The sequence below is a fragment of the Triturus cristatus genome, chromosome 4_1 (assembly GCF_964204655.1).
Source record: "Triturus cristatus chromosome 4_1, aTriCri1.1, whole genome shotgun sequence".
In the NCBI taxonomy this organism is placed as follows: domain Eukaryota; kingdom Metazoa; phylum Chordata; class Amphibia; order Caudata; family Salamandridae; genus Triturus; species Triturus cristatus.
The window spans coordinates 319,659,998-319,674,913 of NC_140585.1; the positions used below are offsets into that span (position 1 = coordinate 319,659,998).

The 14,916-nt window shown below is 45.3% G+C and overlaps 1 protein-coding gene across 2 annotated transcripts in view; it reads right to left on the reverse strand.

Moving 5' to 3' along the window:
- The window catches only part of CCDC77 (coiled-coil domain containing 77), a 269,618-nt gene that overhangs the window by 165,394 nt on the left and 89,308 nt on the right, over window positions 1–14,916 (reverse strand). For both annotated transcript variants that reach the window (XM_085652269.1, XM_085652270.1), the window contains one exon: window positions 1,055–1,127. In XM_085652269.1, the coding sequence (XP_085508395.1) occupies window positions 1,055–1,127 (73 nt within the window). The remainder of the gene's footprint in view (window positions 1–1,054; window positions 1,128–14,916) is intronic.

Genomic DNA, 14,916 nt, shown 5'->3' on the forward strand with positions numbered 1-14,916 from the left:
CTTTTCTTCCAGTCTTATCAAGAAGCTAGGAGTTCTTTTCAAATCTGCCCGTTGCTGCTCAGTCTGGCTCCTCGGTGGGAATCTGAAATGCATTTTTTGGAGGAAACTTCCACATTGAGGTCTTTACCCAAAAATAATCTGGATGCCTCAAACACTAAACATTTGGTGGCCAAACAGGAACGCAGATATAATGTTTAATACGGACATTCCCAATGCAACCAAACCACACAAGAAGCAATGGAGGTAAACCAGGCCTGCATACAGCTTCAATCAAAATCAAGCACGATGTATTTCCTGTCCTTACATGATGATGTGTTGGACTATAGGACTGGAGAAAGGATCACTAAAGTAGGAAGGGCTGAATGAGGAGGTATAAAGTGGAAATCCGAAATCACTGCAATTCTAATTAGAGACAGTACTGCACGGGAATACAGAGAGAAAAAGAGAGAAAAGGGGGGTTTGGCCAGCATGGAAAGCTAGGCAGTAGCAAGACTAGGAGAGCAAATCGGATTGGATTTTCTGTCCTAGTTATTCTTATGGGATAATGACTGGCTCAGGAGCAGGAATGAGTACTGTCCCCTGGCATTTATTTAAAGCCACTGCTATTTCTCACGCACATGCTGTGCACAGAGCAGCCCTCTATGAACTCCTAACTCTCTGTTGAGAATGGGACTGTATTTTGGTGAGCCAGGTTCCACCCTTTACTCCCAACCAAAGAGCCACAGACATGCTAAATTGTGGTATAGGGTTTCCAGGCCTGATATCATGTAGTCCGAACAGCAATAACCGTTGGCAGCTAATACTCATCTAACCACTGCAGTCGAAACATGATTATAAACAAAAACAATCCAACATTCACAAAAATATTACTATATGTACGTTTTTTAGATACTTTCTTGCTGTAGCTGGGACACTAGTTTAAATTTGAAAAGTACTAACTGTTTTTTAAAATAAAAATAATGCATCAACATAGGTGTTCTGTCATACCACTGGTCATTCGCTAATAGCAAAGAAAGATACTTTCACTGATCGACTAAGCACAGGTCATTCGTACCTGTTTTGGAGGTTCGTTGGTCTTTCCTTTCATATGGATCACCTGCCTGTATAGTTCGCTGAGGTATGGTAACCTGTAGAAGGCAAACATAATGTATTGTAGCATCCCAAACTTGTAAAGCCAATGAGCAAATGACATTTGATGAATGTTCCATCACCAATAAGAGAAATGAGTTACAAATTTAGAAAACAGACTTACTCACTGTGTCAGAATTGCACTTTAGAATGCTTTAAATGCTGCAGAAATTATGTTAGAAAATGACTCTTAGGCAAAAAGTGTAAAAACAATGTTTAGAATCCTACTAACAAACTGTGAAAATATATTAGTTAAATCACATGTAGGATTGAGAACGCTCTTAGAATGTTTGCAAATTAATGAGTTAAAAAGTTTTTTACACAAGGCAACCATTTCTTCACGAGTATATTAATGAGGCCCAAAATTATTTTCCAATCTACTACTGCTCACAGTTACATGAATATGACATTTAGTAAAAGTGCTTAGCATTAGTGACATCAGTTAGAAATATGATGACTATAGCATTGTGTTCATCTAGCTGCTCACCCCTTGTTAGATCATATGCTAGAATACAAACTGCTTACATTAAACGAGGACTTAAAGACTTTTATGAACGCTGCTTCTGGTTAACATTGATGGTGGTTTCATATTACGGACTGGCCATTGTTCGCACATCAAGCGCATTGTACATCCTTTAGGTTAGGTAAGATGGTTGTCATGAGAACCTTCTCTCATGTAACAATTGCTCCTGTAATTGTATCAAACATGGCTAGGAGAGTACAGGCTGTGAGAATCAGAAGAAGAAGTATCATGTGACTGAAGACTACACCTTGTGAACTATTCTCATTGGATATCGACAGAATACGGCTACAAAATTGTTCCGAAAATATGAACCTTTAGTAAAGAGTGTTCCTAGCTAGTTAGCATCTAATTCCTCATCTCTCATTCTTATCCTCATTCCCTTACACTTACTACCCTTAACCATCATTTTACTTTACCCGCGGTCCTGCTGCTGGATCTTTCCTTGCTCCGACACTCTTCTTTATGTAGAGTTGATTTCCTTAGCTATTTCCCTGAGGTGATGACTTTTGGATAATTAGTGATCGATGCTACTGCAAGGATCACACTTTTATTTGCAGTTGGTACTGCAGCTGTAGGGATCTCAGCTGAGTTTCCAGAACTACTCTTTATGAGAAGTTCATCTCTTACTCGCTCTTCTCAAGAGAAACTCTTTATGGGTTCTATTTAGAATAGGTCCTTTAGTTAGCTTACGGGATTTCCTTATGGAACACTGTGTATTTTTCTAATGCGGACTTCTAACCAAATCATTTTATATTTCTGTAAATTTACTAATCTGAATAAAGATAATAAGAGATTTTAACTATACAATAAATAAAGGTTTTTGAAACCTTCACCAACCTCTCATCATTGACTAATCACCAAAATGTAAATGTCAATGATGTTTTGATTATTTAGAAAGAGCACTAATTTGCCTACGGTGGAAAAAGTCAGTCGACCTCTCCGGAGCTGCAAGGATTCCCCACAGTGAGATTTGTAAGTGAGTGTATATACAGACTGAAACATCTTGGAGAGCCCTTAGGATCCTGCACCAAGGTGTCAATTCTTACTGTCTACTCCCTGAGCTGCAGCAATAGGTGGGTGGAAGCGGTGTGAAATAGTCTGATCCAAACCAGGCACAGGGTAAAGAAGCAATGCCATGACTTTGTCTATGAGAACCACAAGTGGCATTCATGGATATAATACATTCCAGGTACCTTTGAAAACTCAAACATACATTTCACAAATGGCCCGATTTAGAATTTGTGGATTAGTGAAAATACTCACATTTCTGGTGGAAACTTGAAATATGGAGCAGATTACAATATCTCAATTTCCCCAAATGTACTTTTATTTTGATATATGAAATTGGTCTGACTGATTCCTCTCTGTACTCTCCTCCCCATTCAGCATTTCCTCCAGGAACTGGATTTTCAGTTACCACCAAACTCAAAATTAGTCTTTAATTCACTGCAATTCCAAGGAAAGGATCTCTACTTGCTAATGTAATTTACAAGCTCAGACAAAAACCTATTTTCTCCCTGCTTCCAACAAGCTTTATTTTAGTGACAGGCCTGCTGAAAAACCAACGGATGCTTGTTGAAACAACACACTAATAATCCACATTTGTAAAGCGCAAACAATCACCCGTAAGGGTCTCTAGGGGCTGGGAGCCGTCGGGAAGATTAAGCAAGCTATTGCCCAGAGTCACATGGTGCTGGGCTAATCTGCCGCCGGCGCCGGGGATCGAACCATGATCCCCAGATTCCGGAGTCAGTCGCCCTGGCCGCGGCGCCACACCTCTTCACTAATGAATGACTGAGAGAAAGATTCTGAATGCGAGGCAGCAGTATGGATGACAAAACTGTTAAATGGACTAATGACTTACTACCAGTGGTCACTCTTAGAATTAGAAGTTAAAATAGATTGATTTATTGGAGTTCTCTCAACTTCCATGTCTCTTTGCTGTTGGTTCGATCAAAACATTGTCCAGTAAGGATAAGTTACTTACCAGTAATCTTAGTTCTCTTCCAGGGGTATCCTCATCAAAGTCATAAGCACTGAATATTCGCGCCCATGTGTGGGGACCCCGGAAAGAATAACAATTATATATGAAAATCATATATATACACAGCTCTATATATATATATATATATTTTTTTTTTTCTCATATCAAATGCAGCGCTCATCTAGGAGGCTAAACAATGTACTTCTACACAAAGACCGTATTTGCCAATATATATAAAAACACAAGAGGGCAAGTAGCACTTGAACTCTGTTTTTTAATAAGCAAAGTACTCATAAATAGCAAAGTGCAAATAAAGTAGACATTGTTAGCCTACAGGCTGCATTGTAGACCAATACCACAGAAAATGAAAGCATTTTCAACAAAAACTGGCACCATGCCTTTAAGGCAGCCATGACCCCCAGCTTCCCATCATGCCTCAGGGGTGACAGTTAGGTCAGTTGATCTTTGCGTAAACCTGAAGAACAGGGCACAAAGATATCCCTTAACAATGAAGAAAAGTCTCATTTGCCTGGGGAGGTGGGTGGGTTGCTTATGACTGATGAGGATACCCCTGGAAGAGAACTAGGATTACAGGTAAGTAACTTATCCTTCTCTTCCAGGGGATCCTCATCAATAGTCATAAGCACTGAATAGAATAGCAAGCCCATCTTCCACCTGCAGGCAAATGAGAGAGAATGACCCAACATATAATGACAGTCGTAATCAACTGTTGAACAGATTCCTCAAGGAGGCTTGGCCTACTTGGGGGTCTGTTCTGGTGTCTGAATCTAGACAGTAGTGCCTCGTAAAAGTATGGATGTACTTCCAAGTCGCCGCCTTACAGATTTTAGATAAAGGCACGTTATGGAGAAAAGCAGTAGTAGTCGCTTTTCCTCTGGTAGAGTGCGCCTTGGGAGTAAACCCAAGGGGCCTCTGCGCTAGTTGATAGGCAAGCTTGATACAAGAAACTATCCATCTGGAGATGGACCGCTTTGAAGCTGCACAACCTGTTCTGATCGACCCATAGTTAACAAATAGTTGATCAGATTTTCTCGTGGACTTGGACCTATCCAGATAGAACTTTAAAACTCTTTTCAAGTCCAAAGAGTGCAAAGCTCTCTCAGCTGGAGTGGAGGGATTAGGAAAAAAAGTGGGCAGAGATATTGACTGATTTACATGAAAATCCGACACCACTTTAGGGAGGAAAGAGGGGTGCGTCCTCAATATGACCCTATTCAGATGAAAGACTGTTTAAGGCTCCTTAGAGCAGAGAGCCTGTATTTCGCTCACTCTGCGAGCTGACGTGATCGCTACCAAGAAAGCCTCCTTCCAAGAAAGGTGTTATAAGGTTGCTTTGTGTATGGGTTTGAAAGGCGGACCCATCAATTTTGATAGCACCAGGTTTAGCTCCCAGGGCCGAGAAGGAGGCCGGACTGGAGGGTAAACTTTCTTTAATCCTTGTAAAAAATCTTTACCAACCTGCAATTGAAAAAAGGAAGGTTGAGAAGGTGAACGTCTATATGCAGTGATAGCTACTAAGTGTACCTTAATGGAAGGAAACTTCAAACCTGCGTTTGCCAGATAGAGCAGGTAAGGAAGGATGACCTCTTCCTGTCCTTTGGTTGGGTTACAATTGTTTTGAACACACCACATATAAAAACGCTTCCACTTGCATGCATACGAGTGCCTAGTGGAAGGCCTTCTTGCTTCTTTCAAGATGGACACGCAGTCCTGTGACAGTCCTAAGTGGCCATACTGGAGGACCTCAGGAGCCATGCTGCCAAGTTCAGTGAGGGAAGATTGGGGTGATGAATCCTCCTGCTCATCTTGGCTAGCAGTTCCGGCCTGCACGGCAGCTTCCTGTGAGGGCACTCCGACTGATGTAGAAGGTCCGGGTACCACCATTGCCTCGGCCAGTCCGGGGCAATTAGTATCATCCTTGTGCGTGAGTGAGACAGCTTCGTCACCACCTTCGGGATGAGAGGGAGGGGTGGAAAAGCGTACACAAATGCCCCTGACCAGTCTATCAAAAGGGCACTCCCCTTCAATCCTGGTCGGTAAAACCTTGAGGTGAAGTTTTGGCATTTCGTATTTTCTTCGCCCGCGAAGAGGTCGATAGTGGGACGACCCCACGCTTGGAAAAGGTCTTCTACGACCTTGTTGTTGAGAACCCAGTCTTCTCTGTCCTCGAAGTGACGACTGAGAGCGTTTGCTCTCACGTTCTGCTCTCCTGGCAGGTGGACTGCTGTGACCGATAGATTTTGTGCCAGGAGCCAATGCCAGACCGATTGCGCTTCCAATGACAGTGTGCGTGAGCGCGTTTCCCCCGGTTTGTTCAGGTAGTACATGGTGGTGGTATTGTCCGTCTGTACTAAGATGGAATTTACCTGAATCGAGGGGAGGAAAGCCTTGAGGGCTAGGTGCATGGCCCTCAGCTCTACAATGTTGATGTGGTAGGATCGTTCTTTTGGTGACCATAAACCTAGAGTCTGGAGAGACCCCATGTGGGCTCCCCAGCCCTGCAGTGAAGTGTCCGTGATCAGTGTACGAGCAGGCGGAGTTTGATGAAAATGAATTCCGACTTGCAAATTCCTCTCCTTCATCCACCACAGGATGGAGGGCTCAGCGAGCTGCTTGTTGGTCCCATTTGGCCTCCAGATCCTGCTGAAGAGGACGCATTCGCAGTCTGGCATTGGGAACCAGGAAGATGCATGATGCCATCGACCGTAACAGGGAGGCAATCCGACGAACCGGTAGCCTGATGTAGCGCAGAACCAGCATTTCTGTATTAGGGAACACGGTCTCTGCTCCGAAGGAAACACTTTTCGTACTTCAAAGTCTAGCAGAGCACCCAAGTAATGAATCCTCCGAGTTGGTAGTGAAGTCGATTTGTCGAAATTTAGATGCAGGCCCATCCGGTGGCAAAGTGCGAGACAGTTCAGGAAATGATTCCTCACACTGTTTGGCGAGGGGCCTTTCAACAGCCGATCGTCTAAGTACGGGTACACGAAGATTCCTCTGCGTCGCAGTGCGGCTGCCACTACCGCCATGCACTTCGTTCACAACCGGGGGGCTGACTTCAACCCGAAGGGCAGAACCTTGAACTGGCAATGAGATGATCCCACCAGAAATCTCAGGTATTGTCTGTGATGCTGATTTATTGGAACGTGAAAATACGCATCTTGCAGATCCAGCGAACACATCCAATCCCCTTGTCTGAGATGTGGATATATTTGATGGAGAGCCAACATGCGCAACTTCTCCTTTCTGATGGATTGGTCGAGTGTCTGCAGGGCCAGAATGGGTCTGTACTCCGATTTCCGACCCTTCTTCTTTACCAAGAAGTATCTTGAGTAAACTCTTCTCCCTCTCTGAGCTACTGGCACCCTCTTGATGGCTGATTTTCTGAGAAGGGTGGCTACTTCTTTTTGTAAGAGCTTACGTTGGTGACACAATGATGGAACTGGTGGAATTGAGGGAGGACGGTGTCGAAAACGTAGAGAGTACCCATGCTGCAGCGTAGCTAACACCCACCGATCCTTTGTGATAGCTCGCCAATCTTTGAGATGATTTGCGATACTTCCCCCACAGGAGTGGTGAACGGTGACGGGGGGAGTGGGCACTCATTGCTTTGACTGCTTCTTGGCGTAGTTGTTACCTTGGCGCTGATTTCTTCCTCCTCTGGAGGAACGTCTTCCCCGATATTGAGATCGTTATTGACCCTCTGTTGGGAGTATCGCCGGTTGTAAGGCCTGTATCGTTTGCGGAATTCCTTCCTTTTCTCGAGGCCCACTTCCTTCAGTGTGTCCAGCTCGGCTTTCATGCAGGACATCTCCTCATCAGTGTGAGCTCCGAACAGAGAGGAACCAGAGAAGGGAAGGTTCAGGATACGTGCCTGCGCTTCTGGTTTGAGCGCTGTCAGTCTGAGACAAGATGTTCTTCTGGCGCATATTCCATGAGCATAAGCATGGGCCGAAAGGGTAGCTCCATCCGCCGCCGCGCTGATAAATTGGTTAGACACCAAGCTGCCCTCCTTCAAGATTTCCTCAAAATCTTTGTGGTCCTTCTGCGGCAATTTCTCAGTGAATCTCTGCAGTGAGTCCCACAGCGATCTGTCATACCTGCCCAGGAGAGCTGATGATTTGGAAACATGGAGGCGGGAAGTGCCACAAACCTTTCTACCACATGAATCCTGTGCTTTACTCTCCTTGTCTGGTGGTACAGTAGAAGAGGAGGCAACAGCGTGGGATTTCTTTGCAGCAGCAATTATGACAGAATCTGGAGGAGGATCAGCACTAAGAAAGAGCGGGCCGTCCTCTGGTGAGCGGTACTTTTTAAAGATTCTCGCTGGGGCAGTCTTTACATTCGCTGGAGTGAGAATGATGTCCATTACTGGCTCTATGAGGTCTGGTACTAATGGCAATACAGGTCTGGATTCTTCTCGCCGGTGTAGAATATCAAAAATTACAGATGACATACTCTGACGAGTCGGCATAGGAATGCCTAGCTTCGCCGCTCCTCTACCCAGAATGTCCTGAAAGGTGTAGATATCATCCACCGGACAGACCCTCGATGGAAGGCTGATTGTCAGAGTAGGTGAGTAGTCTCTGTGGGACGTCCGAGTGGACGGAGTTGGAGATCTGTGTGTCCTCCTCCTGCTTCTACATCTAGACACCCTACTGCGCGAGCGCGCAGGTGTGAGACTGCGTGCTCTGTCTCTTGAGAGATGATGTTCTCTATCAACAGCCTCCACCAGACGAGACAAAGAAGCTCTGTGAAGAGGGCTTGAATAATGCTGGACCCCTGCTACTGAGGGTTTGGCCCAGTGATGCAACGGCCGGTACCACCGTGGTGATAGATAAATGGAAGGCGATCTGTGTCTCTCTAGCCCTTCAGGAGACTTTGCAGGAGGAGGGGAGATCACCTGTTCCTGTGCAGACCTGGTTGGAGACTCTTGGTGTCCCCCTGACTCTGGACTGCAGGACGTCGAGATCACCACTTCTGGAGGCCTTGACGGTGATCCTTGATGAGAACTGGGCGAGCCAGTTCTAGATGTCGGTGGTGATGAAGAGGATAAGCTTACTGGAGGTGAGGCCTCTTTGGATGGATACCTCGACTGTGATCTAGAGCGCCTCTGCACCGTTTGCCGCCTCAACGGAGACCTCTGTCTCGACGTTGACTTCCTCCTCTTGGAAGGGGGACTTAATCTCGCAGTCAAACGTGTTCTTGACGTCGAACGTCTGCCTGACGCCGACGGAGTGCCTTGCTTAGATGTCTGCCTTCCTCGTTCTGAAGACTGGTGTCTCGACGTCGATCGGCGATGGACGGCCGACGACTGAGAACGCTGCCTCGACGTCGAAGATCTTGGACCTGATCTCGACAGAGATTTCGGCCTCGACGTCAAAGATGGAGTATGATGCCTTGACGTCTACCATTCTTCACCTGGCTTCGACGGAGACTTCTGCCTCGACATCGAAGGAAGCGTCCTGTGTCTCAACGACGGAGGTCTTTGGACTGATCTCGTTGGAGATCTGCCTCTCGACGTCGATCGGTGATGATGGGGCAACGACGGAGGGATGTGTCTTGACATCGAATGCTGCGGCGGCGACGACGATGTGATGTGCCTCAACGTCGATCGCCGATGATCTGACGACAGGGTGATGTGCCTCGACGTCGATCGCCCACCCAGCGCCAACAGAGACTTGTCTCTTGACGTCGAACGCCGCCTGGTTGACGTCGGAGGACCTGTTACCTTCGTCGACGATGATTTTGTTGTCGATCTTTGATGATGCGCCTGCATCATTGAAGTCTTCAACGCTGATTTCTTCGTCGTCGGTAGCTTCTACGTCGATCCAGACGCCGATGGAGAACAGGTCGTGACTTTTCCTCTCGATGTCGACCGAGTTCTCTTCTTCTGCTGCCTCACAGGAGACCTACCTCTTTCAGAGAGGCCAAAAAGACAATTACTCTCCCTTTCCTTTAAGGTTCTCCTCGATAGCTTCTTACAATGATGGCAATTGTTAGAAGAGAGCGACTGAGGGAGGCAGAGAACACACACAGGGTGTGTATCAGATCTGGCCTTCTTCTTGCCACAGGCAGGGCAAGGGTCGAATAAAGAAGGCATTCTGAAGAAAATAAACCTTTTCTGGAACTCAAAAAAGGTATCTCTTTCACTCTAAGGCAAAAAAAGTCGATTGAAGGTAGAAAAACTAGAAGTTATTGAGATATTTTTTGACTAAAAGATAAAAAAAGGAACAGCTGAAATTCCAGGGTCCTGACTGAAGGAGCCGGAAAGAACAACTGACCTAACTGTCACCCCTGAGGCATGATGGGAAGCTGGGGGTCATGGCTGCCTTAAAGGCATGGTGCCAGTTTTTGTTGAAAATGCTTTCCTTTTCTATGCTATTGGTTTACAATGCAGCCTGTAGGCTAACAATGTCTACTTTATTTGCAGTTTGGTATTTATGAGTACTTTGCTCATTAAAAAACAGAGTTCAAGTGCTACTTGCCCTCTTATGTTTTTATATATATTGGCAAATACAGTCTTTATGTGTGTAATTACATTGTTTAGCCTCCTAGATTGGAGCTGCATTGATATGAGAAAAAAAAATAAAAAAAAAATATATATATATATATATATATATATATATATATATATATATATATATATATATATATATATATATATACATATACATATACATATACATATACACACACATGTTTTTCATATATAACTTTTATTATTTCCGGGGTCCCCGCACATGGGCGGAAATATCCAGTGCTTATGACTTTGATGAGGATCCCCTGAAAGAGAATAGGCAGCCACTAGATGTGGTTCAGGTCTTGCAAAGGCGGCTTCCATAGGTGAGCTCCTATGTTTCTAAACTCACATTATGAAGAATAATCTGACACTTCAGGTCTTGCAAAGGCGGCTTTCGTATGTGAGCTCCTATGTTTCTAAACTCACATTATGAAGAATAATCTGACACTTAAGGAAGTGAACTTTTCTCAAAAGTACAGACGGAGAGCCCACTCTAATGACACCAGCTGGATTTAGCTCCACTTTCCAAATGCTAATACTCCGAACGTTCGACTGATAGCTACTGGGCTGATATTCTAGACCTTAGTTGGTCTTGAACCTGTGTTGCTCAAAAGCTTTTCACCTTAGAAGAGAAGGCACAGTGTGGGACAGAAATGGCCACACATTCTGAATGGCTTCATTAGGGGAAGATAGCCACCCACAAAAAATGAGCAGTTCACAAAGGCAGGAATAAGATATGAAAAACAATGACATGTACAGTTTACCCCCTTCATCCAGTTACACATATATACCATATGGTACAGCAATACAAATGAGTCCAAAGACGGACATGTAGCAGCTGTCTATGGTCTCATCATGCACTTTAAATTTGAGAAATTCACATCAGTACCCGTAAGGGATCAAGTTACAGGGTGTCATTACAAGATGCTTGCAATTAGGTGAGAAGATATTTGGATCAGGAATTTACGAGTCAGGCCTAGATCCCCATACCTAAACCGGACTATTCCAAGCTATTTTGCTATGAACTGGAAATAACATGCGGACCCGGTTTCACCCAAATAAAATTTCCCTGTATGATCCCAGTTACCACTTGTTAACAGCAAGTGATAAATGAGACTAGTGGATCCGGGCGGGGGGGGAAGAGGGGGGGGGGGGGGGAGGTCACAGGGCTATAGGGGGGTTAAGAGAGGTATATAGGGACTAGGAAGGGCTTGACCTGTGGGCGGGGAGCATTCCATGATCTCATGTATAGTTGCAGCGATCAGGTTGAGGTTTGCCTGTGCAGATGCTAGGCATCTAGTTGGTCCCAGATGAGACTTGAAACAAGCTTCAGCTTTAATTAGTGGCAAAAATAAGTCCATCTATTTCACACACCTTCATTAGGGAAAGGCAGTTGCCCTAAAAATGACTACTGGCATTATGGGTCCCAGCTAAAACTCAAAAAAAGTTGCGGCAGTGAAAAAACAACACAAGCATTATTGCTTTCTATCCACAATGAATCTATGAAAAATTATTTAATTCATGATCCAGTGTACATCTGAAGTGTAAAACAGTCTCTCATGCATTGACATTCAAGCACTTCAAAGGCGGTGGAAGGATTCACCAAACAACCAAAATCATGGTGTGAGATAGGAATACTGTTCTGGGAAAAGCCAGAATTGGTAATAGGAAAACAGACAGCTGCATTGTCAAGTCAGACCTAAAAATGAAGTTCAGGAAGGTGTAAAAAAAAATTTAAAAAAAATTAAAATAACAGGACGTGAAGAATGCCTGCAAGAACAGCGCTCACTTTCACATAAGAGATCTCTTGTGATGCATTGACAGGACTGTATGGAACAAGCATAACAGAAGTCTTGGATCTTCAGTTGTTCAAGCAGTAGAGGTATTGCCAGTGAAAAATGCACTTCTATTGGACTTCTTGAGTAGGGAGGGATATATTTTTATAACTGAATCAAGTGGCTGGGCATCTGTCGGGGTAAGATGGTGTCGCATTAGACACTGAAACGATGAAAAAAGCATTTCAACCTCCTGAATAATTACTAGGCCTGGGCGTAGTTCGCGAAGTAGCACTTTGCGAAGCTACGCAAAGTGAAGTTCGCACTACGCGAGATTCGCGTAGCACTTTGCGAACTGCGTAGTACCTTGTTCGCACTGTGCCAGATGTCGCTTTCAATGATTGCACAGTGCGGACAAGCAACCGGCACTGTGCAATCATTGAAAATGGCATCTTGCACAGTGCGAGCTGTAGTTTTCTGCTGCTCGAGTAGATTTTTACTCGAGCTTCAGCTTTCTCAACGCGAACTGGTAGTTTCTCATCGCGAGCGGTCGCGAGCATACGCGACCACTCGCAATGAGAAACCTGACCTCCTTGCGTTGGGAATCTCGCCGGGAGGTTTATTTTCCATGCTCGCGATCTCCAACTTGAAGTTGCTGATCGCGAACAAGGAAAAAGTCTCGCCGGGATGTCATTTTGCTTGCTCGCGGTCGCCAACTTGACGTTGAGGACCGCGAGCAAGCAAAAAATGACCGCAGCACAACGCAACACTACGCTACGCGTGTTCGCACTGTGCTACGTGCAGTTTGCGTAGTGCGAAGTAGCGTGAACTTCGCAAACTACGCGAGCGTAGCGTAGTGCTTTGCCCAGGCTTAATAATTACTACAGAAAAAAGGAGCTCATTGAAATTGTGTTGATATAGTATCAACTTGAGAACTAGAAAAAGTTTCATTTGCAAATTTGTTAAACAATCTTAGGAGGCTACAAGGCGTCTGGTAGAAATGAAAATCAGATACCAGTCTTTTGACTCATGATTGTTCTTCATTACAAAGAAAATGGAAGAAAGGAAAATTTCTCCCAATCTGCCAGGTCAGCAGTTCTTAACCTGGGTTCTGCAATGCTTACTTAGGGAGTCTATGATTGTTCCAAAAAATAAAGAATTTTTGCAGATTAATTAAGTAAGCATACATAAAAAAGCACAATTAAACACTGAACATTTTAAAACACTCTGTAAATGTGAAGGACTTTGAACTGGAGGCTCAATTGAAGTACTGATATGCACCAACAAAAAGAGCATGCATTAGGAGCAAAAAAACGACAAAGTTGTATACTAGAGTCTAGCATATTGCCAAGTCTTTTAGAATTGTTTAGGCGGGATCCCAGATTTCCAGCAGTGATTCAGTGAGGATCCAGAAAACTCATAAGGTTAAGAAACAATGTGTCAGGCCATAGTCTCATTCAGTTACGGTGCCACATGTTACCTAGCTTCCCCTGTCATTGGGACAAAGACTAATGCCAAGGTAATCATATTTCTATAACCATAGGAGGACTCCACATCAAGTCCAATAGACGCAAGAGATTAGATTCTCTGAAAATCCCCTTAACCTGCAGAATCTAGTCCTAGAGAAAGTACATTAAAATCTACCAACAGAAGGAAAACGTCAGCAGGGCCCAGCAGTACATCATGGAAAAAAGGCCCACTCTACTGTCACAACTCCTGCAGTTTTGCCTCAGTCTGCGACATGGTTAGAGTAGGCTGATGTTTCGACAGAGTGTCAAAAGGAGACAATGCAGAACTCAATTTCCTATGATGTTTGCCATTGTGAGGGACCCTTTTCCCCGAACCCTAAACCCTCCCGTGTACCACCCGGATTACCTCCTTTACGGAGTTCTCCCTTCCCGGACACGCCAAACGATATGATCTCCAAAGAGTCCGTGACAACGACGACCCCGCCCCTCTCTCTCTTACAGGGTCCAATCCGATGTGACGACAGACCGGAAGGATTCGACCGGTACCCCGGAAGTCCCTCCCCCTCCCCGGTGGACGACCACAGAAAAGACGGAATTGAGAAGAACGAAGGAGTCGGAAGATCGTGGCAGGAACTCTCGACTGGCGATACGGAGGAAGGAGAAGACGGAAGTGGGGACCTCGAGGAATGGTCGGAAGACTGGTGGAGTCCTCCGGAGGTAGCTGAAGAGCGGCCGTAACTCAAAGGAGAGTTACGGCGGAGCGTGTGAGTACCTTCCCCCATATTCTAGCTCGCTAGGTACGCTGTGTAAAACCATAGAAGCCTCCTTGTATATAGACTCCCTCACTTCTACAGTCACGTCCAACCCCCTTGTAAATACTATACAGCACTGTTGACACTATAAGTCCTATTTCTCACAAACCCTTTCCGAGCACCCTCAGTCTTGTCCTTTTTCCTCCTCGACCCATTTCTTTCCCCCCCCCCTCACGGTCCGTTTCCTCTTCATCACATTGTGGGTCTCGGGGACGGTATCTTCCGCAGAATCCCTGCAGGACTGACGGCTCCTCTGTTTGTTTTTCTTTCGGTCCTCCGAGGAACACCTACCCCGGTCTACCACCGCCGAAGAGTGCCAAGAGCGGGAAGCGTACCAGAAACCCCGACAACGACGACCGAGACGAGAACCATCACCCCGTTACCCGTGACTCTCAACCCTATACTGGAACTTGTGTATATTAAAGAAACGCACTATAGCCCACTATATCTGGCCTCCTCGTCTGTTATTCCAGCCCGCCACATCCCCACGATCACAGTTGGTGTCAGAAGTGGGATCCGCTGGAGACATGGAGGCCGTAATGCAGAGGATGGCTGCCTCCCAGGAACAACTCGGGAACCTGATGGAACGCTTCCTAAAAACAGCCGAAGACGACCGAGGGCAGCTCCATGACGTCCTGAAAGGCCAGGGAAACACCCACGAACAGGCGCTGGGTAAGCTGA